Consider the following 25,157-nt stretch of genomic DNA (forward strand, 5'->3'; position numbering starts at 1 on the left):
TTAACGCAAAGTTCTTCTCAGAACTGGCCTCATAATGTCTCCCTTTCTCAATGAATGGAATTAGTTATGTATTTTAACTTTGGTTTTCAAGTGTTGTCTTGGAGGGTTAGACAGTCTTAAGTTTAAAGCACCTGGAGCGCTGTGTCCAGTCTGGGGCTCCCTAGTAGAAAAAAGACATGGACATACTGGAGTGAGTCCAGCAAAGGTCCACTAAGGTAATTAAGGGACTGGAGCATCTTTCCCAGGGGGAGAGGCTGAGAGAGCTGGAACTATTCAACCAGGAGACAAGAAGGCTTGGGGAGTCTCGTCAATGGGGTTAAATACCTGACAGGGGTAAAGAAGATGGAGCCAGGCTTTTCTCAGTGGCATCCAGGGAAGGGACCAGAAGCAACGAGCACGAACTGAGGTATAGGAAAATCCACTTAAACATAAGAGAAAACTTATTTACTGTGAGAGCAGTCAACCAGTGGAAAGCGTTGCTCAGAGAGGTGGTGGAATTGCAGTCCTGGTAGGTATTTAAAACCCAGCTGGACATGACCCTGGACAGCCTGCTCTAGCTGACCCTGCTTTGAGCAGTAAGGTGGAACTAGAGCATCTCCAAAGGTCTTCCAACCTCATCCATTCTTTGACCATTTTAGATGTTTACTAAAATTCCTGCCACTTGGATATTTTTTGTTTAAATTATTTATAATGAAATTGCTACTAGCAATTCTGCGTATGGATAATCCCTTCAATTGAAAGTCCTCAAAGCATCTTGGAAACATTAATTTCAATTAACATGATAAGTATAAGTGTAGTTAAAAAGATACACATCTTGGTGAGATTTCGTGTCTGCCCATTTTGCAGGCTGGCAAGAGATGTCCAAGATGTCAGAGACTGACCTATTTCCAGGGATGGGACCAGAACTCTGGAGCCGAGTTCTAATTCTTCCTGTTTGTCAGCAGAACATACACCTGCTTTCTGACACTTATTTCTGTGTTCCCCACTTCTTGGATGGTACCTGGAAGGCTTTGTATCCTCCATGATTCTCTGCCCTTGGTAATTTTTCTCCTCCTCTTATCCACAGATTTGGGCTCCAGAACCTGTGCTTTCACTGAGGAAAATAAAAACAGTATCAGGTCTTACACAGTAGCAGCAAGCATCTAAACTGAGTGCCTACTTTTAAAGCTCTTGAACCAATGGAGAGAACATTCCTACCAATTTCACTTGCAAACAGCCTGCTGAAATGCCTCTGATTTTAACAGCTGCCCACTGTATTTCTGCAGGTTTTTATAATAATGATATTACTGGTGCTAGCAGTGCTTCCTGCTGATTGTTTACATATCTAATTAATGCATTTATCCCATAACCTGGAGTATTTTCCCTGTCATGGTGCCAAAAGCATGAAGTGTTTCCTGTCGTTTGTAGTTTCTAGTAATGGATTAGTTTGAGTATTTAATTCACTGAATGCAAAAATGCATGAACTCAGTGAAATAAAATTGGTTTTATATTAGAGTGTATACTAGTGAATTTAAGTCCATTAACAAAACTGGCCTTGAGAAGCTGCTACGAAGCCTTCAGATTCCTGCAGAAAAATACTTGCTTCCCGAAGAATTTCAGAAAAAATGGCGTTAAGTCAGGAATCACTCCATATAATTTTTCAGTTTAGATCCATTTAGTGTGCTATTGTTTTAAGACTCCACTTAATATTTTATATTTTACATTTAGCAATTCATATACTATATAAAATATACTATAAAAAAATCCTCAGATGCTACAATACCTAGGGTTGAAGAAAACTTTGAATAAAGCAGTGTGTGACTCCCATTACCTTCATCACAGAGAAGACTAAGAAATCTCAAAAAGTTTAGATATATATAGGACTCTCAAAGGAGTAAAGAGGTTCATACAGACAGCATAGTAAAGGACTCAGGCCATATCCTTGATTGCTGAGTGTTGTGAAGTGCAAACATTTCATGCCTAGAAATAATGCTTGGTAATAACACAAAAAAAATAGATCTGCTGGCCTGTGAAATTCTCATGAAAGTGAGTTTTAACAGATGAAATTATCAGATATGGAGCATGTGAAGAAAATGTAGTATTAATGACACAAAAAGTCATCACATGGAAAAATAGGATAATGAATGATTCCTGAATCACCAGTAGTCTTAGCCTTTTCCTCAGTAGAAGAGTCCTGCTTTTGCCACATAAAGGGTCTTAAGACTGCTTCCTTCTTGCATCTGCTATTTGCAGTTGTCCCATGAATACATCATTGACATGTAATAGAGCTTTAATACTATGCTCAAAGAAAATATTCACGTATATCTAGTCTCACAAATGTGTCTGCTCAGAATGTGATCCTGTAAAAGGAACCACAACATTTGTTTACGTTTTTGAATGTTGTGTTTCGAATGTTTTGAATGTTGTGAATTTGAATGAATACACTTGAAGGACAAGGTGATTCAATATTGAGAATTAAAATGAAAAGGAGTAAGCTTAAGCTAATAAGTAGATAAAGAGAACAAATGGTCATACTCTGGATAGCAATGTGGTTGTTATCGTGCACTCCTTGATTTGGAGATTTTCTGTTTGTTTATACTGTTGCATACCGATAATTTTGAAACTATTCTGGGCATATGCAGGTATAAAAAGTAAGCAGTTCTGCTCAAATCAGAGCTCTTGAGGTGTAAAAAAGAGCTTGTGAGCTTTTCCTTTCCTGTGCTTCTAAGTATACATCAGTATTTTCAGGTACCAGTTTCACCTTCCAAAGAATTAATTTTGTTTAAGCAGTTAAAGAGTTGAACAATGGAATTAGGATTGGAAACTGAAATAGTGGAGTAGATTTCGAAATGCAATGAACAGCAACAACTCACAGATCTAGTGTTCTTCTGCACCACTGGAGGAGGGATGTACGAGGAATCTCTATTAAAAAGCCTGTCCTCTTGATCTGGTTTTCATATCAGAATGGGCTGTGACAAGCAGCTAAATGTTACTGTGTTTATTTAACCTTCCCACAACTGGAGCATTACCTGTCTCTTGTCTGTATAGGATAGCACAGCACTCTGACTGCACTTCCAGCTTCTGTCAAAGGGCAGTAACGTATCCATATGTCAGGTTAGCAGCTGTGTGTTCAGATCTGTACTACTTGGACTCCCAGTCTGTGATGCTGGATGCCTGTCCTGAGTAGCTCACACTATAGTCCAGGTTGGAGAAACGAGGTTTGCTTCGGCATGCTGCTTCATTGTCTATAGACATCTGAAGCAGTTTAGGAACATGTCAGAGGTGGCTGTTGAACTGAGTGTGTAATTAGTGTATGCTATTCAGCAGCATTTTACCATGAGGAAGAACTGATCTGTATTATTGAACAGCTAATAATTTTTATACCAGTCAGCATACTACATAAAAGATAGCTATGTAAATGAAAAGTAAGACAGCAAATGTTTAAAGTTAGCTAGGGCTCTGCAAGTGAGGTAGAAATCAGTTTGAAGACATATGAGCAAAAAAAGCAGAAAAACAGTATTTATAACCCAGTGGACTTCTATGATTCAGTTGGTCTACTTATTTCTAAAATGCATGTTTACATCTAAAGATTTCAAAATGCCCCAGTTACCCATCCATATTGCCTGCAACTAACGTGCCCTCTTAAGGTCCTATTGCTATTTGAGCTGTCTTGAAAGACCATCTCAAGGCAGCCCTCAAAACCTGTTCTTCATCCAGCTAGTGAGTTTGTAAGTCCCCTGCACTCTCTGAGCTGCACCTGGGACAAAACTCCAGGGAGGAGGAAGGAAAGGTGCCTCTCCTACCCAATTTGTGGCTGGTTCTTAGTTGCCTAGTAGTTTCTGTGTGCTTGGGCTGCTTCGCAGATGCTTTGTTCTGCATGCTGATGACAGCCACCCCAAGACTGTTACATTGGTGGCCTTGTTAGAGATGTAAGCATCCTCTTCTCATGCACTCTGAAGGATGCACAAATTTCAGGTGGAAGAAGAGCTTAAGGGAGGCAGAGATCTGACTGTTCTGGCTCAAAGTTCTTACCATGCCCAGTTAATCAACCTGGATTGGATTTGAAAGGCTGTTACCAGCATCTATTAAGCAGCATCAGATCATATATTCAACATGCTGTCAGGGAAGCAACTCAAGTTTTAAAATAAAATCTAAAACAATTAAAAACATGGCTATATTATTCTTTAATGATTTTTCCATTTAAATTATATAAAATATCCTGCTACCTAGGGCATACAGCCAAGAAGGTGTAGGCATATGACTGTGAAAGGCATCACTGAAAAGGCAACTTGAAAAGATACAGGTAACATTAATAACTGAAGTGTGGATCCAAGTTTCAATAAAAATGACTTTTATATCAAGTGAAAAGGTCAGGCTTTATGTAAGTAAGGATTTAAAAGCTTGTGCTGCTATTACCTAAAGTAATTCCTACAGTGATGGCATTTTTTCCTCCTGCCATTTAATAAATGTCAGCATAAGGTTTTTATTTCAGGGATTGTGGAAGAAATATTGTGGATTAGACAGAAAATCCATGGTTTTACTATATGAGTTATGATTGTGTAACTGGTTGCCTACAAAATATTACTAAGTAAGGTAGGTTGTAATGGGATATAGAATCAAATTGGTTGATGTTAATTATAGAGGCCGATCATTGTTTTCTAATTATTTAAATTACCATGCTTAAAATTCTTTCAACTGTTAGTAAGATCTGCTAGTTTGCTGCAATTTACCCTGAAGTCCACCACACAGAGGGCAAGCATGAAGGTTCCTGACACTTAGGCCTTTTCTTTGATTCCTTGTAAATATCAAATACTTCTAAAATAAATCCCATTGACGTTTCAGATTTACTACCTTCACATTTTCTTTTTTTGACATTTTTGTTAGATAGCCTTTGTCTGATTAAAATATGTGCAGACCTGACATTTCAGGTACTTGGTCATAAAAAGCCATCTTTATCTACCTGCAGTTATTGAAACTTTTGAATTTTGGTCAGAGTTTTCTTTAAGGTGAAAATCAGATGATTTTGATTGCAAGCAGTTCTGAATTGACCACTCCAACACCCCATCTTCATACCTTCCCCTTTGGCCCTTAATTGGATAGTGGTTTTACAGTCTGGAAGAAGTATGCCATTTCAAAGGCAGAGGACTCTAGTGTTGACTCCGGTGTTCCAAGGTGATGTCATTACACAGTATATTAAGGCTACTAAGCATCGTAGATCCAATCTGAGACTCAGTGCAAAGAAAGAAAAATTTCAAAGCCACCGAGGCTGTATAATAAAAAGTGAACCAAGAACATTTACTGAAAAAACAGATGTAGTCAGATGCACTGCTACATGTTATAACCAAAGTTCTTCCTTTCATTCTGAGTCTTTCCACGAAATACCAGGAACATATTGAAGAACAGTGTTAAAATAGATCTTGCCCTAGTACAGAATATATTTTTTTATTCCTTGAAATCTTTTCTTCTCCAAATTCTGTTGAGTACCTATTTCTTCATTATTTAACCAAGAAGTATGCAAACTCCACAGAGGAGTAGGGTGAACTGAAATATTCATGTTAAAACTGATTGGACATGTTTGGTGTTACAGCAGAGGTAAGGGAGAGGCATCCTTATGTCCTTAGTTTGTTAAAATGGAACAACATCCATAGCCTGAAACCTAATATCCCATATTAAGTTAATCTTTATTCGTTAAGCCATGTGTTTGCCTTTGCTGCACAATGAAGATTTCTCTCTGCAAAATTAATTTCTTCAAGTTGTTTCTTGACACATTTTATTTATTCTGTCAGAGATGCAGATATTACCTGTTAGAAATGGATTCATCAGTAGGAGACACAATACTGTCCTTGAAGTTTCTAAGGAACAGAGTGAGTGAGTTAATGAATGAGTGGGTTAATGAATGAATACATTAATAAATTTACCTTTAACCTCCAGAGATCACAGTGTAAGTCCTTATTCTGTAAACAAGTACGTAACAGACTCATGGTCTGCAACCTCAGGGTCATTTCCTTATACTGCAAAACACAAAAAATCTAAAGCACAGTTCACCATGACTGAGAATGTCCAAGGACCAGCAGCCTGGGATGAAGATGGGGGGTAGATCAGATCAGTGCTACACTTCATTCAATTTATATATTCATTGTGAAGAAATTAGAAGGGAAAGTCGTACTCCTGATCAAAGGGTGAATTCAGTTCCTTCAGAATGCATGTTGCAGCTCTTGGGGGCTTCAGTATTCTTCCACTGCAAAACTGTAATTAAATAAAGATATTTTTTTTTTTCTGGGAGATGAGCATCTGTGTGGAACTTACCAGGGTTGTGATACAGCAGTATTGGTAATGTTACTGGTTTGGTATGTAGAGAGTTCAGAGTAGTTTGAACATTTGACTTTCTGTAATGAGACACACCTCATAAGGAAGCTGTGTGGGTTTTTACTGACATTAGACATTAATGCCACCTAGGTAAAAACCTGCAGAAAATAATCTGTTCATAAAATCTATTACAGCAGTAGTCTACTCAGGAATTAGGTACCAGAAGAGATCTGCAAAATGCCACCAAGATTAGAGCTAGGCATGGTAAAGATACTTCTCTGCATATCCACATATTTCTGTATTAAAGGGAGGATCATGCCCTAGGTTAGAAGTGCCAAAAAGATCAATCATTTTAAGCTCAGGAAAGTGTGAAGGTTAAATATTGTTTTATTCCCATTATCGTCAGCAATTTCTCTCAAGTAATTGTGACACAAGATTTTTTGCTCTGTTTTGGATTACCTGGATAACTTTGTTTCATTCCCTTAGCTAACCAGTGTGCTGCTTGACCTGTGTATGGCATTAGTGGTAGCCTTTAGCCTGCAACCACAAAGTTCTTCGATCAACAAGGTTGAAGCTCAGGATTATGTTTGAGAAATGTTCATGTTCACAAATAATAGGAATTGAGTGTCTATATCAGCTTGATTGGAGAAGTAATTTTTTGTAATTGTTCTTTTATGGAGTAATTCTACAGTCACTTAGGCAATTCAAGTCTAAATGTACAACATGTACTTGGAAAAAGACAAAGAAACAGCTACTTCTATGACCTCATAGTGAGGACCTCCTGAAAAAGGGAACACTGAGACAGAAAACAATTATTTGTCCAATAATTTTCTCATCTCCCACTGATACTGTTAATTGCTGAGCATATTTGTGATTGAACAAGAACATTTATTCCACTGCAGCCAGGTTCTTTCTGTTACAGTCTTACCACAGTCCTAAAGCTTTGAAGAGAGCCTCCAGACACAGACTTAGCCAAAACCGACTGTCTCAGTGGGAGGGAATAAGGAAACTGTGCTAAAGCTAAGGTCACAGTTTTCTTCATTACCCGATTGATGCTGGCAGGCACTAGGATGCGGAAGATGCTTCCCCTCCACCCAACCTCATCCCCTGTGTTCACCAAAAAAAGGTTATTTGGGGATGGTATCCAGTGAATAGAGCTTTGAAATTCAAAAGGGGTACTGGAATACCTTCAAAATCACAACTTTATCTGACTCTTTACTGCCCAGTACCACAGATTATTTGTTCTTTTTCCCTTTTGTGTCCTTCCTAATTGTTTTTCCTCAGTTTGACTCCATAAGCCTTTCACACTTCTCTGTTACTGTGTTCCCTGTACTACTTTCAAAGTCTGTTTTAATCTCTCCACAATAAACTTCCTCACCTCTACACCAACATCTTCCACCAGAAATGTCATAATAGCAAGACGTTTTGTGCCATTGTGTTGCTCATTGAAATTCTGTGTATAGCTAAAGATTATGGGAAATTTTTCATTGCAACATGTTTTCATTGGAAAAAATTTATAATAAAACTGCAATTATTGGCTTAAATTTCCGAGGATTTTCTACTGGGAAAATTCAAAACAAAATGCTTCATGTTGATATTTGGTGTTATTTCTTCATTTTGGAATTTTGAAAATTTGCATGCATTGGCATCAGTTGAAAAAGAATTTGTGACAGTAAAGTTTCATTATGAAGTGAATTTTCTAAAACTGATTCTTCATAGTCAGCTTCCAGTTTGTGTGATATTATGAAAATCTTTTGTGATGAACATAATCTTTAGTTTCAATCAAAAACTATTCAAGTTCTGACCTGCTTGTTATATCCCTTTCTTCCACTCTGTGTTATTAATTGGTTGTTTACATTTTTCAGTTCTTAAGAGCAGAAGCTCTTCTTTGGATAGTAGCTAAGGCAGTGGTATTCTATCTTTGTTCTCGGGACTGTCATAATAAATATGATTTGAATAGTGATTATTTCATTTCAAATACTTGGGTGAGAGATTGCCTGGGTTAATGCAGGAGGTAAGGTCAATTCTACCATGATCCATTCTGATCACCGATAGGAGCAAGCCAGTGCTTACGGCACTGCTGCAGCTTTGGTAAATACCACGATTTATGTGAGTCATATTATGTAGAGATGTGTCACTAGTTCATGATGTCACTTCCCAAAGAAAGCAGTCATGAAAGCAGAATAAAATTTGCTGGTAGACTAGAACTGTATGTTTTGATGTAGAAATAAGTAATAGAAATCAGAAGTAGGGGAAAGTTTATTTTTCTCTAGTGATCATAACCATACATTTTCTTTTTAGAACTACCCTTCCTTTTAAACATGGAACAATTGCATAATTTTAAAATGTCTCTGTGAAGTGATCTAAATCTACAAGGCAGTTTGTGTTTTGGAAGAATTCCATTTAGCCAGTCTTGAGACAAACTGTTCCCAGCATGCACACTGACAACCAGATTTCTGTCCTTTCTAAAACAGGGAGCATTTATTGAGCTCCGTGTTTAAAATACATTTCACCTTATGTCACAGTTGAGTAACTTCACTGCAAACATTTTCTGCCATGTTCAGTTGTATGTTCTCTATGACATTTTATATATGCGCATAAAAAAGAAACCATTTATCACCCTCCGTTAAATCTGATCCTCTGTAACAGCATAATGTCTAGCTGCCAAATAATTTCATGGTATTTTTATTGTTCTCAGTAGCTTTACTGAAATGGAGCCAAACAAAAGAATACCCTGGTAACTGAGTAATACAGCTTCCCACCTGGTCTCCAGGCAATACAGACCATTCTTAACGTTAGTTGTAAAAATATTCTACTTTGTTTCAAATTGTTTAAAGAGAGAAGACTTTGTAAGAAATAGTAAAATGAAGTTAGTAACTTCAAAGTTAGTAATTTAATGTGTAGTTTTTCTTGCTGTGGCAGGTAAGTTGCCCATTGAATCTCATCTAAATTATTTCTTCACAGCAGTGTATTCAGATAGGATGATAAAGAACAGCTAGTTAAACTGTCCTGGTTTCAGCTGGGATAGAGTTAATTTTCTTCCTAGTAGCTGGTACAGTGCTGTGCTTTGGGTTTAGTATGAGAATAACATTGATCACACACTGATGTTTTCAGTTGTTGCTAAGTAGCGCTTACTCTAAATCAAGCACTTTTCAGTTTTCCATGCTCTGCCAGGGAGCAGGTGTGGAAGAAGCCGGGAGGGAGCACAGCAGAACAGCCGACCCAAACTATTCCACACCACAGAACGTCATGCTCAGTGTATAAACTGGGGGGGAGCTGGCTGGGAGCTGCCGATCGCTGCTCGGGGACTGCCTGGGCATCAGTCAGCGGGTGGTGAGCAACTGCATCGCACGTTGCTTGGGTTTTTCTTGGGTTTTATTCCTTTCTCTCTTTCTCTCTCCTTTTCATTACAATTCTTGTTGGTTTTGTTGTTGTTGTTGTATTTATATTTTACTTTGTTTCAATTATTAAGTTGTTAACCCACAAGTTTTACTTTTTTTGATTCTCCTCCCCATCCCACTGGAGGAAGGGGCAGGGGTCGGGGGTGGGCACGGAGGGGAGGAGTGAACAGATGGCTCTATGGTACTTAGCTGCTGCCTGGGGTTAACTATGACATAGACGTAGTGGCCTTTTTTTTGGTAAAACATTTACTTTCAGTCTGTTAGAGGGAGCTGAATCAGGTAGTCCACACGTGTGAGGCTGCTCTATGTCCATATCCTCAGGTTCTGCCAGTAGTGAAGCTGACGATAGGCACACAGACACAAGAAACACACACAGAGGTCAGACACAACAAATACAAAATGTAGACATTTACACATTCGTATGTGAGTATTTGCACACCAAAAAAAAAAAAAAAAAAAAATGGATCACTCTAGTAGCTGGTGTTAGATGCTCAGACAACCCGGTAGCTGGCCCCTGATCTTCTGGGGTCTCCCCAGTTGTAGGATAGCTGCATAGGAGCCTGGAGGTTTGCAGTCCTGCAGTCCCACTCCTCAATGGTTAATCCTGCTGAAAGTTCATTAGCATTCAAATGCACCCACTCAGAACGGAGCACACCCAGACAGAAGGCAGTTAGAAATAGGGCTTAATGAGAATATAGGGCAGGCTACAGTGATGAGGCACATACCTCAGTCAGACAAGTCACCAGTTACACTTAACTGACCCTTTTCTTCTCCTTTTCACCTTATTTTCCCATGCGTGTGTCTCCCCAGTCCACTTTGATCCCTTCGTTTCCTCCCCACACTCCTCCCTTAATGATTGCTCTACCTGCTTTTTCCGTGAGGCATATGGGGAAGGGGGTTTGTTAGGTTGGCTCCTCCTGGTAGGTTTCACACAAGAGGCAAAGGGACAGTGGTCTGACTGTGCTTTAGCAGTCTGGCATGGCTGATTCCTTGCACCCCGTTATGCTGCTAAGGTTCCTCCCCCAGTGCCATCAGTTTTTATCTGATCCTGTCATGGCCTTTTTGTAGATGGTGATTAGCCTTTAATCAGATAGCCTAGCACAGTCTTCTGGTAAGTCTAAGCTGCATCCTAACTTGCTACAAAATGTTATGCTTTTATTGAAATAGATAAAGAGTGTACAGTAACACACTATTTTACCATAGTCATTATTGCTGTCGGTGTTTACATGTAACTGACTTAGACTGTCAGTATCTGAATCAGTTAATATAAGGAGTGATTTCTTTTTCTTTGCCTTTTAGGAATAATTTACTGATACTTGCAATGATATACTAACCCTGGAATATTTTTTTCTTGCAGATTATCAAGTGATCTGACATTCATGAAAGAGGAACAAAAATCTTCCTCACACACATGAATCCTTTCGGTAGGAAACTGGACTTTATATTTCATGACTATGCTATATATAAATCTTACTTAAAATTATTATAGCAAGATAAGGATTGTGGAGTTGGGCTTGGTAGTTGGTAGAAATTAACTTCCATCATATTTCAAAAGCAATTTTCAAGTTCTAATGTGAATTCCAACTTTCAAACTCTAAAATTTTACTCTTTAAAGCTTATGCTTTTCTTGTCTGTAAAACACTGCTATAAATATAATAATCCTGAAATTATGACTAAACATACAGATCACCAGGGAAGAAAATTCAGGATCCATGAGACCGATAGAAGAAGATTGCTATCATTAGCTAGAATATATTTTATTGGGAAAACAGTAGAGATGGCATTCAGAAAAGAAAAAGGAAAAAAATCTAGTATGAAAGGATCAGGTTTTAGCTTTTGTTACATTTCTAGCGTAAGTCTGAGCAAAGTACTTGATCATTCTGTGACTTGGTTCCCCATGTGTAAAGCAGGGATGATGATGCTTTCTTGTCTTGGCTTTTCTTGTCGGTTTAGATGTTGAGAGTTTTAAAAGTTGCAGGGCCATTTCTGTAAAATCAATATGAGTTGAGTACATAAACACTTGGATGGAAAAATAAGTGTCTACTTTGAAGAATCTGGAGTTTCATTATTTTTCGTTTTCAAAAATGACTGAAGTCTTTCAGACTGAGAAGCACATCTCCATGTGTGAGAGAAGTTGTTCTATTCATTGTCATTGTCATGTGTTGACTGCTAATCAAAGGACTACAAAGGGTTATTTGGAGGTTTGTTTAAGAGAGAAATTTAGGGAAAATATATTAGAAACGCTTATACAGGCTTTTCATGAAATCTAAAAGAACTTGTAGGTGCTTCCAATTTATGCAACACAGAAATGTGAAGTGCTTGGTCCCAAGAAATTAACTGGATGTCTAGCTTCCCCTACACAGCCAACAGCAGTAACTAAGCATCCTCACAGAGCACTCCACAAAACCTACATGCTAAAAGCAGCCACCTGGAATCAGTCACAAGAAATTCAGATCAGGACATGTCTGAACTCCCTAGCTTCCTGACACAGCTGGTCAGTGAGCCAGCCAGGGGAGATGTCCTGCTGGGTCTGCTGGTTACAAACAGGGAAGGACTGGTGGGTGAAGTGGTGGCTGGAGGACATCTTGGGCATAGCGATCATGAGATGACTGAGTTTTTAATTCTCAGAGAAGCAAGGAGAATGGGGTAGCAAAACCCCTACCTTGGACTTCTGGAGGGCCGACTTTGGCCTGGTTAGGAGGCTGGTTGACAGAGCCCCTTGGGAGAGAGTTCTGAAGGGCCAAGGGGTCCAGGAGGGCTGGGCAGTCTTCCAGAAGGAACTCCTAAAGGCTCAGGAGCAGCCTGTCCCCATGTGCCGAAAGATAAACCAGGGGAAAGACCAGCCTGGCTGAGCAGAGCTCTGGCTGGAACTCAGGGGGAAAGCAGAGTTTTCCACCTTTGGAAGAAGGGGCAGGCAACCCTGGAGGGCTATAGCGGTGTCGTGAGGTTATGCAGGGGGAAGGTGGAGAGGAGAAAGCCCAGCTAGAACTCAGGCTGGCCACTGCTGTAAAAGATGACAAAGAAGAGTTTTTATGATTATAGTAGAAACAGAAGGAGGGCCAAGGATAATCTGCATCCTTCGTTGGGTGCGGGGGGGAGCACTGCCACACAGGATGAGGAGAAGGCTGAGGTGCTTAATGCTTTCTTGCCTCAGTCTTTAACAGCAAGCCCAGCTTCCCTCGGGGTACTGAGCCCCCTGAGCTGGAAGACAGGGTGAGGAGGAGCAGAATGAAGTCCCCACAGTCCAGGGGGAAACGGTCAGTGACCTGCTGCTCCACTGAGACACGCACAGTCTGTGGGGCTGGACGGGATCCACCCGAGGGCACGGAGGGAGCTGGTGGGGCCAAGCCACTCTCCATCATACATCAACAGTCCTGGCTAAGTGAGGAGGTCTCAGAAGACTGGAGGTCAGCCAACATGACACCAGTCTTGTAGGTACAAGAAGGGCAGGAAGGAGGATCCAGGCAGCTACAGGCCTGCCAGCCTGACCTCGGTGCCAGGGACACAGTTATGGAGCAGATCATCCTGGGTGCCATCCCGTGGCACGTGCAGGACAGCCAGGGGATCAGGCCCAGCCAGCGTGGGGTTAGGAAAGGCAGATGGACCTGATCTCCTTCTACAAGATGATGACCCACCAAGTGGATGAGGGAAAGGCTGTGGATGTTGTCTACCTGGATGTTAGTAAAGCCCTTGACACCACCTCCCACAGCATTCTCCTGGAGACACCGGCTGCTCGTGGCTTGGGTGGGTGTGCTCTGTGCTGGGTTAAGAGCCGGCTGAGTCCAGAGCGTGGTGGGGAATGGAGCTACATCCAGCTGGTGGCCAGGGCTCAGTGTTGGGGCCAGTCCTGTTTCATATCTTTACCAACGATCTGGGTGAGGGGACCAATTCCCCCTCAGTACGTTCGCAGGTGACCCCCAGCTGGGGGGAGCGCTGATCTGCGGGAGGGCAGGAGGCTCTGCAGGGGGGTCTGGGCAGGCTGGAGCGATGGGCCCAGGCCAGTTGTGTGAGGTTCAACCAGGCTCAGTGCCGGGTCCTGCCCATGGGTCACACCAGCCCCCGCAGCGCTGCGGGCTGGGGGCAGGGGGCTGGGAACTGCCTGGGGGGAAAGGGCCTGGGGGGGCTGGTCGGCAGCCGGCTGGGCATGAGCCCCCCGTGTGCCCAGGTGGCCAAGGAGGCCAGCAGCATCCTGGCTGGTGCCGGGAACAGCGTGGCCAGCAGGGCCAGGGCAGTGCTGTCCCCCTGCCCTGGGCACTGGCGAGGCCGCCCCTCGACTCCTGTGTTCAGGTTGGGCCCCTCACTGCCAGGGGGACGCAGAGGGGCTGCAGCGTGTCCAGAGACGGGCAGGGGGCTGGTGCCGGGGCTGGGGCACAAGGCTGGTGGGGAGCGGCTGGGGGAACTGGGGGGGTCAGCCTGGAGAGGAGGAGGCTCGGGGGCACCTTGTGGCTCCCTGCAGCTGCCTGACAGGAGGGTGTAGGCAGGGGGGTCGGTCTCTTCTCCCAGGTGACAAGTGACAGGGCAAGAGGAGACGGCCTCAAGTTCTTTATTTGTAGTGGTTTCATACAGCTGTAGTTCAGCCTTTCAGATGTTAATGAACTGTGGTGTTTTGAGACTCCTTAAACTGCCTTCCCCCAGGCCTGAGAGATAAACACTGTTTATCGTCATAACTAGTGGGAACGTGGATCTTGTTCAGTACAGACTGGTAAATTTCTCTAGCATAAGGAAAGCTTGTGATGGACATAACGTCGTTGCCAGTGGGTGCTATACAGCTGTTGCCATTCCTGCAAGCCTGAAAACATTACAGGTAGGAAATTTTTCCATCTGTGCAGAACCGAGTAGCCTTCACTGTCAATCTCAAGAAATTTATCCATCAGCATAGCGCCAAAAAAGTGAGAGAAAATAATCTACGAACTAGAACTCTGTTAGGACATTTTTATCTCAGCCCTGCTCCACTGCAACTGATTTCAATATTGGTATTTAACTTTCATCTTGACCCAGTAGCACTGCAAACCAGGGGTGCTCAAACTGTTTAACCAGGGGGCCGGTGCACGGATGAAGTGGGGGGGCGGGGGGAGGGCAGGGGGGTTCTGTAAATACCGAGGGCAGGATTGAGGACCCTGGGGGGCCTTATCTGGCCCGTGGGCCGTAGTTTGAGGGCCCCTGCTGTAAACACAGTTTTCAAACCTACAATTTCATAAAGTTATTAATTGCAGAGTAGGGTTATTTTGCAGGAGTATCTAGCACTTCTATGCATTCGAAAAGGCCAGTAATCATTTCAGTTTCCATCAAGGCACGCTGTTTTCTGGGGTGCAGTGTGCCGCTATTGAATACTTTGTAAGAGCTGTGTTAAAAGGGAGAAATCCAACCATGTAGTGGGTTTGCAGGGCAAGGTTTTGGTGGTGGGTGGATGTGGGGGCCACAGGGGCGGCCTCTGTGAGAAGCTTCCAGAAGCTGCCCCCGTGCCCGGCGCAGCCCGTGCCAGCGGCTCCGAGCCGGGCCCGGTGCTGGGCAAGGCCGAGCCCGTCGGTGCCGGTGGCAGCCGCAGGGATCGTGTATTTCAGACCGTGTATTTAAGTGCGACCGAGCCCAGCAGCCCCGCGGCCCCCGGGCCGGGGCAGGGGGAGGCCGGGGGGGCTCCAGGCGCCGCAGCAGCGGCTCCCCCAGCCCGCGGGGCGGCCCCCGGCGGGGCGGGCCGTGCCCCCAGCCCGCGGAGCCCCCGGGGGAGCAGCTCCCCCCCCGCAGCCCGGGCAGGGCCCCCCCCGGGGCAGGGGGTGCCCGCAGGGGGCCGTGACCCGCGGGCGGCGGCGCTGGAGCAGCTCCGGGCAGGGCCCGCGGCCCCGCGGGGAGAGGAGCCCGGGCCGGGCCGGGCTGGGGCAGGGCCGGTGCCCCCGCGGGGGGCCGGGCCGGGCCGGGCTGGGCCCGAGGGGCTGCGCCCGCGGGGGGCCGGGCCGGGCCGGGCAGGGGGCGAGGAGCCCCGGCCCTGAGGGGCAGCAGCGGCGGGGACAGCTGCGATGGACCGACCCCGCTGCCCCTTTCCCTGTCCTCTTGCACCGCTCGCAATTTAAAGGTTTGCTTTAAATCATTCTGTGTTTAGACTGAGCGAACAGGTTTAGCAGCAACGGGGACTCCCGATCACCCTGAGCTACACCTGAATTCTGAGGACATCTGGTGGTGTAAGACCACTGCAGGGACTGAGTCCGCATCTGGTGGCTGGCTTCCAGCTTGCACCTTTGTATTTCAGCTGAGTTCTGCAACACTGCCTCTCGCCTTCACAGGTTGAAGAAAAAGGGATAATTGCATCCCATCTTACATTTTCACCTGATAAATTAATTGCAAAATCAAATGCAGTAAAAACAGCGAGTTGAATGCGCAGAAAGAGTAGCATTCTTCAGCTCAGGTGATCCTGAATTCAATATTGCCAGTCCCAAATATTTAGAGGTCATGACATTGGCTCAAAAATCTTAAACTTCTAATGAAATTTTTGGTATTTTCTGCTTGCCGTCTCTTTTCAGGAGTTCCAGAATTCAAGTATGTTGAGCTCTTTGTATCAGCGAAGATGTATTTTCTGTTACTAAAAACCTGATATCTCAGGTAGATTAATGAGTCTAAAAGTTAGAGCTTTAAGAAAAGCACCCAATATCCCAAGATGCCAAATAAATACGCAGGATTTTTTAATGTTAATCTTAGCACTGCTAACCATTCAAAGACCTTCAGGAAGACCTACCAACTACTCTGTGATTCAAGTTTTCTGCTTGTGAAGTGGAACTGTACGTGTTTCTGCACCTTTTTGAGAGAGAACAAGAATCAGCTGCAATTCAAAGAAGATTTTGATCAAGCAAAGTTATGCTTATTATATGTTAAGCATTGTTACTGACTTTGCATGATGGCATATTTTTCAGTGACCCCTTGATCTGGTATTTCCTCCTGAGGAGAAGCAGACATCATGAAGCAGAAATTGACATCATCAGTTCAAATTACTTTGCTGCTTGCTGTGGCTGCAGTGGGTCTGACTGGTAAGTATACCACTTCCTGAAACACTTGTTTTTCCTTAAAACACTTTCTTTAGAAAAGTCTGAGGCTTTACCTGATCTATCCTGATCACCACTGGAGCCTGTACATATTTAAATTCATTTCTTCTAAAGTTTTGTATGGAGATTTTGAAAATGGCTTGAATCCTTTTTTCTTTTTATATTATTGATTTAACAATTATATGGTGGTGATGATGAAAGGCACTCTCTCCATCCCTGCACTCTCTCCATCCCTGCACTCTCTCCATCCCTGCACTCACTCCATCCCTGCACTTACTCCCTGCTTGTCACTTTCTTGGGAATTAGGATCATATGAATAGTAACACTATTAGAGATAATGGTATGGAACTGTAATGAAATAAAGGTAAGCTTCTCAGGTTAAAATGTATGCAAATTTATAGTCTATGTTCTTGATAGAAGCTAATGACAAGTAGTCTTAAGAGGAAATAGTCTTAAATGTATTTGGATTATTAGGGAATATTAAAATAATTAATGAATACATTCAGGTTGCTAATACACAAAATCATCCATCCAGCCCATTGATTCCTTCTTTTCATTACTTTTCTTACCTATAATTTACCCCAAATATGTGCAAATAGTGGAATTTTTGTTCTGTTGCAAAGTTGAAATTTAATTTTAAGATGACCTGAAGATAAACGTTTTGGACATTTTAGGAAACAAACAAAAGGTTATACATTTACTTCCAGGCTTCTTAATTTAATTTGGAGGTAAATGTACACTTTTTAAGTCTAGGTAAAAATGAAATTTTTATTTGAAAAAGAGAAATAAAATAATTTTAGTAGCTATTTTAGAAGTAAATTGAGGTAAAATATATTTACTTTTCTGAAAATTTTGATCTTTTTTCCAGGCAGATTTATTTGCCGAATTCAGTCCGTAGTTTCAGGTAACTTTATTGTCCTCAAAAATGCATTCCTTGCTGAATCTATCATTCAACAGTAACAACCAAAAATATTGTCCAACTCTAATATAACTAGCTGGATTTCTGCACTTCCCTAGGTCAATCACACCCTGGAAAACCTAAGATAATAAGGTGTCGTTCTCTAGAAAAGGAAACCTTTTCTTGTTGGTGGAAGCCTGGCTCAGATGGAGGACTTCCTACCAGTTACACCCTGTTCTACAGCAAGGACAGGTAACAACTGGTGCAAGCATATTCTGTAAGTGATTAAGTGGTGATTATGACAGAATGAGGAAATGAGAACATTAATTTATAAAGGTAATTTTATGAATCCACGCTAAACCTCAGATAGCCAGCAAAGGCTACATGAGATGAATGGCTTTCCCTTGCTGGAAGAAAGGATGACCGCTCTCAGTCCCAAACCTTCAGCCTGTCCCTACTGAAACTCATCTGACCTAAAACCCACTGGTCTAAAGATGTGCTGGGAAAGGTGTAGATTGTCCATTTTACCAGGAGGCAGACAGCTTTTAGCTGAATGGCATGCTTCTCGGGGGAGGGGAGCATCAAGGCACCACGGGGTCTCCCCTGGGGCAGCAGGGCAAAGCCTCCATCCAGAGCCCATCCCACCCCTGCCAGGGAGCAGGGCAGGCTAGGGCAACTCCGCCGGGGGCATCGGCCACCTCCTGGGGGACAGGGGTGGGCTGATGCCAGGCTAGGACAGGACATCAGCCCACAGGCTGGGGCTGGCTTGGGGTAGGCATGGCTGGCAAGGGCAGGGCTGTTGGGAGCTGAAGACCAGCCTTGCTGTGGTGGGCTCAGATGGGGACTTGGGACACAGGCAGTGCATGGGGAGGCTGGTGGGGCAGAGGGGGCAGGCGGTGCCCTGAGGGCCCTGCTGAGAGGCTTGTCCATTTACAGTGCACTGCAAACACTCATCTGGAGAAAACCCATAGAGAGGCTTGGCTTCCCCTTCTCGATTTGTCGCCAGCCTCATGGTTCCCAAAATGGAGTAAAATCATATGTGTTTATTGCATCTCAAAAGTTACTGTTGGGGTAAAGTCTGTGACTCTCTTGTCCTGTTCAAGAATAAAATATGTGTATGTTTAGCAACTTCGCCTAACCTGTGCTTCTTAGTGTAACTGCTCTTTCTCCCTGAAAACAAGACGTCTCTGAACAGGGCCAAGTAAACAGGGAGGCTCAGGGATCAAATTCATTTTAATAAATCCAGTGATGTTCAGAATGGATAAGGTAAAGCCTCAGACATCCCTGCATCAGTTAAATAAACTCCAAATCATTTGCTCTTAATTGGTCAGGAAAGATGTGGCCTTTAATGAAGCTACTGTGCTCAGCAATAATCAATGAGCTTTTATTTCATGGAAGTCCAAATGCTTAAATCTTAATCAAAACAGAAATTTTAATGAACATTTTAAGTCATACTTATCACAGCCCAGAACAGTCCTGCTTAGGAATGGACAGGAGCACTTCATTAAATCTACTGAACACCAGGTACTGAGAAGCACTCCAGATCTGGGACAAGGTTGCCTTTCTTAGCTCATTGTCTCCCAGGCACAGTCCCCTTACTCGCATCTTTTCTTTGTGATCTGGGACAAAACTGCCTGGAAAAAATAAAAGACCTTGTTATTAGCAATGCATAGAACATAACAGTGGGACTAAAGTGCATCCTTGAACCATCTCAGCTGGTGCTTTGGGTTTGTGCAGTTCTTCACACCTGGGATTGGCTTTGAGTACATCACCCAGGTCAGTTTTAATTGAGTAAAAACAACCCCTCTCCTAAAAAAGCTGAAGACCCATATAAAGTTAATAGGTAAGAGATCACAAATTAATCAATTTTTGTTGAGACAGTTGTGATGATGATCATGTTAAAAAGCAGATAAATTAACATCTTGCTGAAAACAAAATAATCAATAAAACACTCCTCTGCCATAGGTCCCATCAGGTTACTTTCCACAGGAAATATGTAAAGAAGATGTTTAGCAACTTTTCTTCTTTAGTCAAAATGAATATTTAATTTGCCTTTTAACTTGCTTTTGAACATTTTAAAATATTGCTCTATGCTGTCTCTGGAAATTTCTTTTTCCATCTTTTGTCAACATATTCCTATGTATAAAAAAGGACAAAAGTTCTCACCCTGAACAACTGCAGTAAGAATAGCAATGAAGCACTTACGATAATAGCATTTAATACTCATCAAAATGTTTCCCAGAGGTGGGATTACACATAGGTTTAAAGTTAAACATTTCAAATTCTTTTGCTGAATCTAGGTCATTACTAGAATATTATCTGATTTGCTTAATTTCCTAAACTTTTACCTTTTTAAATAATTTTATTTCAGTGAAGAAGACATCTATGAATGTCCAGACTACCAAACGTCAGGTCCCAATTCCTGCTACTTTGATAAAAACCATACAACTCCCTGGACAACATATAATATCACTGTAATGGCAATGAATGAGATTGGAAGTAACCGTTCAGATCCTCAGTATGTGGATGTAACCTCCATAGGTAAGAAGAGAAGAATGAAATTGAAAACAAACTAGTTGGAGATGTATGTGGTTTTTAATCCCAGAGCAACCAGTGGTGAAAGATTTCTTTCCTCATTATGTGAAACTTGACTTGCTGTAGGGGAATTTTTGTCTACAGTTGATCTAAAATATGTATCTTTAATTCAAGTGAAAACTGCATTTTACTTATAAATTAAGTAACTACATATTTATTTAGCTGAAAAAAAATGGCTTCAGTTTCTAGTTATCTCCAGTACTTCCATTAGACTCAATGACCGTTTTGTAGGTTCCTAGCACTACAGATTATAAAACTTTCAAATTAGGTTAAGCTACCTAAATTTTTAAAATTTAAACATCTTTCTGGATGCTGGCGCTGCAGTCTTGGGAGGGTAAAAACAACTGCCTAAGCACTCTGTGGGCTTTTTGTAGTATTTCATATTCCTAACTCCATCGTGCTTTCTGCATGTGCATAATCTACACATTGTAATGATATATACTTAGTCTTTTTAGCTATGAAATATCTGACATTCTAATTTTGCAAGAAGTGGCCTAATGAAATTATGATTTGTATTTCCTTAGCCTGACAATTTCATAGTAAAGTCTAAGATTTGCTGATACTGTGGTAAATTGGTAGCCAGTTAAACATTATTAGGGAGAAAGGAAAAAAAGGCTATGGTACTGTTCCCTTATAGAAGTGCATGTATGATCCAAAACCAATGTGATGAAATACAAAACCATAAAGGAGGTGCCTTTTTGAGAGTAAAATTAAATCACTAATGGCAAAATTTTCATTTATACAGTTCAGCCAGATGCTCCTGTGAACTTCTCTCTAGAAAAACAAACATCTACTAGCATGAAGTACCTTTGGGCAAAATGGTCTCCACCTCCGTTGTCTGATGTCAGCTCTAATTCACATGTGTATCACTATGAGCTACGACTAAAACCTGAGGAAAAGGAAGAGTGGGAGGTAATAGAAAAGTATATTTATTGTGTAAATGCTCTTGTCAGTGAGTGTTCTTGTCTGAATTTAACTAGTATTATAAAAAATCTAGTTTCCATAAGGATAGAAAAATTAATGTAACCAAGTCTGACTAAAGAAAGAAAAATATTGTAATGATTTTTGGAGACAGTGAAATTGAAGGTATTTGTACAATTGTGCTAATGTCATATACTAAAAAAAAACCTATTTAGTCTACTGATACAATATTTAATTGGAATTTTTGTCCATGCATCTGTTCCCAAGTGTCCTAAGAAACTGCTCAGTTCATACAGTTTAAACCATACAAGGATGAAAGCAGTTTATTGATTCATTAAGATGTAATTAACAAGCAATCAGTTAACGATGCAGTCAAGGACAGTATCAGCAATACAACAGGTAAATCACAGTACTGGGCACTTAAAAATGTTAATAGGCACCTACAAATTTATAAACACACTTCTATAACTAATTTTAGAAATAAGCTATATACAGAAATTCCCCTGTCCCAGGAAAAGTAGGTTACAGCCACACTTCAGCCTCCTGAGGGTACAAACTCCTTTATTTACACCCACTTCTGCAGGGGACATACATGCTTTAAACTAATGTGAATCCACCTCCCTTCTTACAGTCTACTAAGACATATTAGTGAGAAAGCACCCAAACTGTCACATGCATGCACCCAGGTGTGGTTTCCTGATTGCTTCAGCCCACCCTGTCTGGTGTGCAGCTTCTCATAGCATCAGAGAGGGAGGCTGCCCTGTCTGGCTCAGGCAGAGGCCATGATGCTACCAGAGAAGCTTCTGACAGCATCAGACTAAACTTTGGCTACTGCTGATTTTTCCAGTCTTCCCCAGCTATTACAAATTTTCATGCTTCTTTGATACTGCTTTTCAAGCTGACCCTTTTTGTTTCAGAAGTCTCTCATTTATTCCCTAATTACTATTTAATCGGGTTAAGAGTTGTCATCATCCTCTTCAACATCACCAGTTGAGGGCAACCCCCCCTCTCAGAAAGTCTGGGGTGTCCTACTCTCACACAGACACACCACAGACAGACCACAGACAGACACAGACAGACACACACACCCCCACACACACCCACACCCACACACACACACACACACACCCCCCCCACACCCCCCCCCCCCCCCCCCCACACACACACCCACCCCATTTCCATTAGCATTCCCAGCTGTTGCCATTTTGCTAGGAGCGGGCCACAGCACTTCCACAAATAACAGGATAAAATACCATTCTTGAGGTTGTAGTCAGGTGGCCTCAATGCCACCTGAACAGCTGATGCCTTAATCATGGAGAAATCAATGCATCTTGAAAGACTTCTGAAGAGAGATTCAAAGGGCCTGAGGAAGGCACTTAATAATAAGCACTAAAACTAGTCACTAAGAAACGTTACACAGGATTTATCTGTGAATTGAACTACCTATAATGTTCCTTGCATTGTGGATCTGGTGGAGTACTAATTTACAGAAAGTCTACAATTAAATACGTTCTAGAGTATCAGAATCTCAGTGTCACTGAAGTGAGTTTTTCTGTTAAGTTACTACCTTTGCTTCTTTGTAATTCACATCTTATAACTGAATCCCTTGCCTTTTGGTGTCAGTGACACAGGCCTAATCCTTTATGGTTTATTTGTTAAAATGGCACAATTCTTTGCTATTTTTCCAGTCAATTTTCTTTTCCAGACAATATCTGTTGGAGTGCAGACGCAGTACAAACTGATTGGACTGCAAGCTGGGGTGAAGTACGTTGTTCAGGTGCGTTGCAGGTTGGACTTTGGAGAATGGAGTGAGTGGAGCTCTGAAAAACACATTCAGATCCCCAACGGTGAGTGGATGATTGCTATTCTGTTAATTGTTTTTAAAGTCTAGCCTTTTCAGTATTGTGAAAGGTGCCTAAATGGCAGCCCTGAAAACCTGGTTCTCACACAGACAGGCATTTCGCAGTGCTGGAGGAACAGTGTCTCTTACCATACTTTGTGTGTAATTGCATGTTCAGTCTTGACCTGCTCAGGATCCTCTGCTTGAAACTGGCTATGACAAACAGGCTGGGATTTACTAGGAAGTCACTTTTGATACAGATGTGCCTAAATAATTTACTATTCTCATCCCTCTATTTAAAAATCGTGTTGATTTCTTCTGTAGCTACAGATGTCAGGTAATGGTATTTGTGTAAGAATCATTCATTTGTTCATTAGTCACTGGACTGAAAGCACTGCTGTGTCTAACAGAGCCTAACATTCACAGCTACCATCACATGGAAATAATCAGTGTTTTGTTGGGCTTGAGTGGACACATTAAATATGCATGACATCATATCTTTTTTTCAGACACTTTAGGCAGGTTTTCTCAAATATTCTGCTGTCACTAATTGTATTGTCCATTATTTGACATGGAGATTGCTGAAGAAAGATATTTCTTAAATGTCACATTCTCAAATCTGCCTTAGGCAATTAGAAATTTGGAAAATCAATGCCCCTACTCTACATAGTAGAAAATATCTATTACTCATGTAATAGGGCCATATTTTGCCACAAATACATAACTGAAAATGTTTCAGTCTCATCAAGGGTTTGACTGGCATAATCTTATTGAAAATATAAGCATTTTCTTCTGCCCTACTCTAAGTGCTTTGCCTGAGTCTATAAAAACATCATCAGGAATCCAGTAGCCTGAGTACTGAGCATAACATTGCTTTGCAAGGAAATAGGAGAGCTGCTGCTTTGTATCTTTGGGGGCAGATCAGCATAGGTACTTCAGAAGAGAACTACTGGCAGGGACATGAGCAAATAGGCAAACACATATGGTCTTCACTTGTTTCCTGTAAAAGCTCAAACAAATGACAGCATATTTTTAAACAGTCAGAAGTGTCTTAAAACACACTTTTTGAAGAAAAATGGTTTATGTAGAAAATAGATTGGATAGCAGAGAACCTGCTATGACAGTATTTGAGCACTCATCAGATTCGGGGGTACAGAAGAGCCATAGTCAGGGAACAAAAACATAGTTCCTCAGCATAGTTGCAGTGGGAAAGGTTTTTGAATTCATATTAAAGTAGCAAGTTTCTGCCCTAGCCACTGAACTATTCTTCCTTTCTCATGCTAATATGAAGCAAAATCTTGCCTTTCCTTGTAGAAAAGAAAAAAGTATTTTCCTGTGCTCTGCTTGACATTGTTTAATGAATTCAGGGTTTACCTAATGCATTAAACTTATTAAGTAGTTAATTTCTTTATTTCTTACAGGAGAGTCACTTCCTGAAAAGCCTACAATAATAAAATGCCGTTCTCCAGAAAAAGAAACATTTACTTGTTGGTGGAAACCTGGTGCAGATGGAGGACATCCTACTAACCACACTTTGCTTTACACCAAAGAAGGGTAATAAGCTGTGTATAATTAGTGTTTTATTGGGAGGACCTGGAAAATCAGTCCTGATTGGTTTGGCATTTACAAGATGTTGTTTTCCATACCACATGTTTTTTTCCAAGTGACATATTCAGGAATAGCACTGGCAGTAACACATTTAAGGTTGAAAGAGGATCTCTTTATGTTAGGTTCCTATTTCTGTGGATTCTTCTGCCTTGAAATATAGACTGCCTTAAAAGTTGCCAATGCACAGCAACTGCATAATAGGACACAATACAAATGCACAGTCCTGTAGCAATTTGCCCATGTAGCCCCAGTTATAAAGCTTTCCAAAATGACCAGATACTGGGTCATCTTGTGATAATGCTTATTTTGTATAAGTATTCACAGGCCACGAATGTCTCCTAACTCCATCCAGTAATTTTGGTCCTGGAACTTAGATCAAGTGCTAAACATTCATTTTAAAGACGTAGTCAGTTTTTTGGGGTGGTCCTGTGAACTATTTTTCATTCACCCAGCGCTGGTAAACCTTGCACTGTCCTAACTGGATGTTAAGCTCTATACTAGTCAGCTGAGAGCCAGGAAAAACTCTCTGGAACTCTATGGAAAAAGACAGGTACTGGTCCAGCAAGCCAGGACAGAGTGTG

General features: G+C 41.9%; 1 protein-coding gene across 7 annotated transcripts in view; it reads left to right on the forward strand.

The window, feature by feature from the left end:
* PRLR (prolactin receptor) overlaps nt 1-25,157 on the forward strand; it is a 123,146-nt gene that overhangs the window by 83,728 nt on the left and 14,261 nt on the right. For 4 of the 7 annotated variants that reach the window (XM_040579212.1, XM_040579209.1, XM_040579210.1 and 1 more), the window contains 7 exons: nt 11,044-11,110; nt 16,586-16,699; nt 17,732-17,864; nt 19,984-20,153; nt 20,953-21,119; nt 22,834-22,975; nt 24,390-24,522. In XM_040579212.1, coding sequence (XP_040435146.1) covers nt 16,630-16,699; nt 17,732-17,864; nt 19,984-20,153; nt 20,953-21,119; nt 22,834-22,975; nt 24,390-24,522 — 815 coding nt within the window. In that variant the 5' untranslated portion in view covers nt 11,044-11,110; nt 16,586-16,629. Of the gene's footprint in view, nt 1-11,043; nt 11,111-14,267; nt 14,491-15,666; nt 15,754-16,585; nt 16,700-17,731; nt 17,890-19,983; nt 20,154-20,952; nt 21,120-22,833; nt 22,976-24,389; nt 24,523-25,157 lie in introns of those variants that run through there. The other 3 variants (XM_040579215.1, XM_040579214.1, XM_040579213.1) reach the window with 3 other exon arrangements.

The sequence above is a fragment of the Falco naumanni genome, chromosome Z, assembly GCF_017639655.2.
Source record: "Falco naumanni isolate bFalNau1 chromosome Z, bFalNau1.pat, whole genome shotgun sequence".
Classification (NCBI taxonomy): Eukaryota; Metazoa; Chordata; class Aves; order Falconiformes; family Falconidae; genus Falco; species Falco naumanni.